The sequence below is a fragment of the Adiantum capillus-veneris genome, chromosome 27 (genome assembly GCF_014529385.1).
Source record: "Adiantum capillus-veneris isolate H3 chromosome 27, ASM1452938v2, whole genome shotgun sequence".
Lineage (NCBI taxonomy): Eukaryota > Viridiplantae > Streptophyta > Polypodiopsida > Polypodiales > Pteridaceae > Adiantum > Adiantum capillus-veneris.
Genome location: NC_140957.1, coordinates 69,184,898 through 69,185,973, shown reverse-complemented (window position 1 = coordinate 69,185,973; position 1,076 = coordinate 69,184,898). Strand labels below are relative to the sequence as shown.

At 49.4% G+C, this 1,076-nt stretch overlaps 1 protein-coding gene across 1 annotated transcript; it reads right to left on the bottom strand.

The window, feature by feature from the left end:
- Nucleotides 1-219: 219 nt before the first annotated feature.
- Nucleotides 220-786, bottom strand: LOC147422154 (uncharacterized). Its single transcript, XM_086503576.1, has one exon. The coding sequence runs from the start codon at nucleotides 784-786 to the stop codon at nucleotides 220-222; it is 567 nt and encodes a 188-aa protein (XP_086359702.1).
- Nucleotides 787-1,076: the final 290 nt, after the last annotated feature.

Here is a 1,076-nt window from a genome sequence, read left to right as displayed (position 1 = left end):
CACAAGCACGACCACAAGTCATGCATCGCTTCGCTTGCAAGGTGATGGCCTCCCATTGTGAGCGTGTGTGCCCTGTCAGGTGGTTGTAATCAAGGTCCAATTTTAACAAGGCTGTACAATTGAATAATTGTGGGGGTATATAACCTGCAAGGTTGTTCATGCCTATGTCCAACTTCTGTAGCTTCACCAACATGCCCGTCTCTGTTGGTATCGATCCATTTAGCCCATTGTTCTGGCCTCAAAAACCATTAAGTGGGAGCAATTACCAATATCTGAGGGAATGCAGCCATACAAGTGGTTGTCTGATAAGGAGAGAACCATCAGCTTTTGTAGCATACCCAAGCTAGAGGGAATGTTGCCAGTCAGTCTGTTGCTCTGGAAATCAAAAACCTGGGCTGTAGAAAGGCTGCTAAGAACTGAAGGGACAGAACTTGTGAGAGAGTTACCAGTAAGAGCAAGAACTTGCAAGTTCGGCAAACCGGCAAGCTCGACCGGAATGGGCCCAGAAAGCTTTTGCCCTCTCAGATCCAGAACTTGCAAGGCCAAGAGCTTCCCCAGAGATGAGGGTATCCCACCCCTGAAGTGGTTCCCAGTCAAATTTAGCACTCTTAATGAGCCAAATGAGCCTAAAAAGAAAGGAATGTTACCCGATAAATTGTTTTCTGCTAGGTCGAGGACTTGAAGATTGACGAGCTTCACCAACAGATTAGGAAGACTGCCATTGAAAGTATTTGAGGAGAGCACAAGGCTTTTCAGATTGAACCATGCAGACAAGAATTCTGGCATCGGACCAGACAAGTTGTTACGGCTGACATCCAACGATTCTAGAGAACTAATGCTTCCCAGCTCGTCAGGAATGGTGCCTGTCAGGTGGTTGGAATCTTCTTCAATGGAAGGTCCGTGTCTCAGGCTTGACCAGGCAGGCCACCGGAGGGAGGAGGGGGACCTTCCACCTTGATGATGGTAGCAACAGCGAGAGCCTCCTTGGCGAAGATGGCAGCAGGGGTGGCGGTTGCGAGAAGAAAGAGGAGGGCACGGCGGGAGCACTGGCAGGCAGGTTAGGAAGAGCTGTTGGC

Bases quoted from the DNA above. Each gene is read 5' to 3' on its own strand.
- LOC147422154 (XM_086503576.1), bottom strand. From the start codon at position 786: ATGCCAGAATTCTTGTCTGCATGGTTCAATCTGAAAAGCCTTGTGCTC.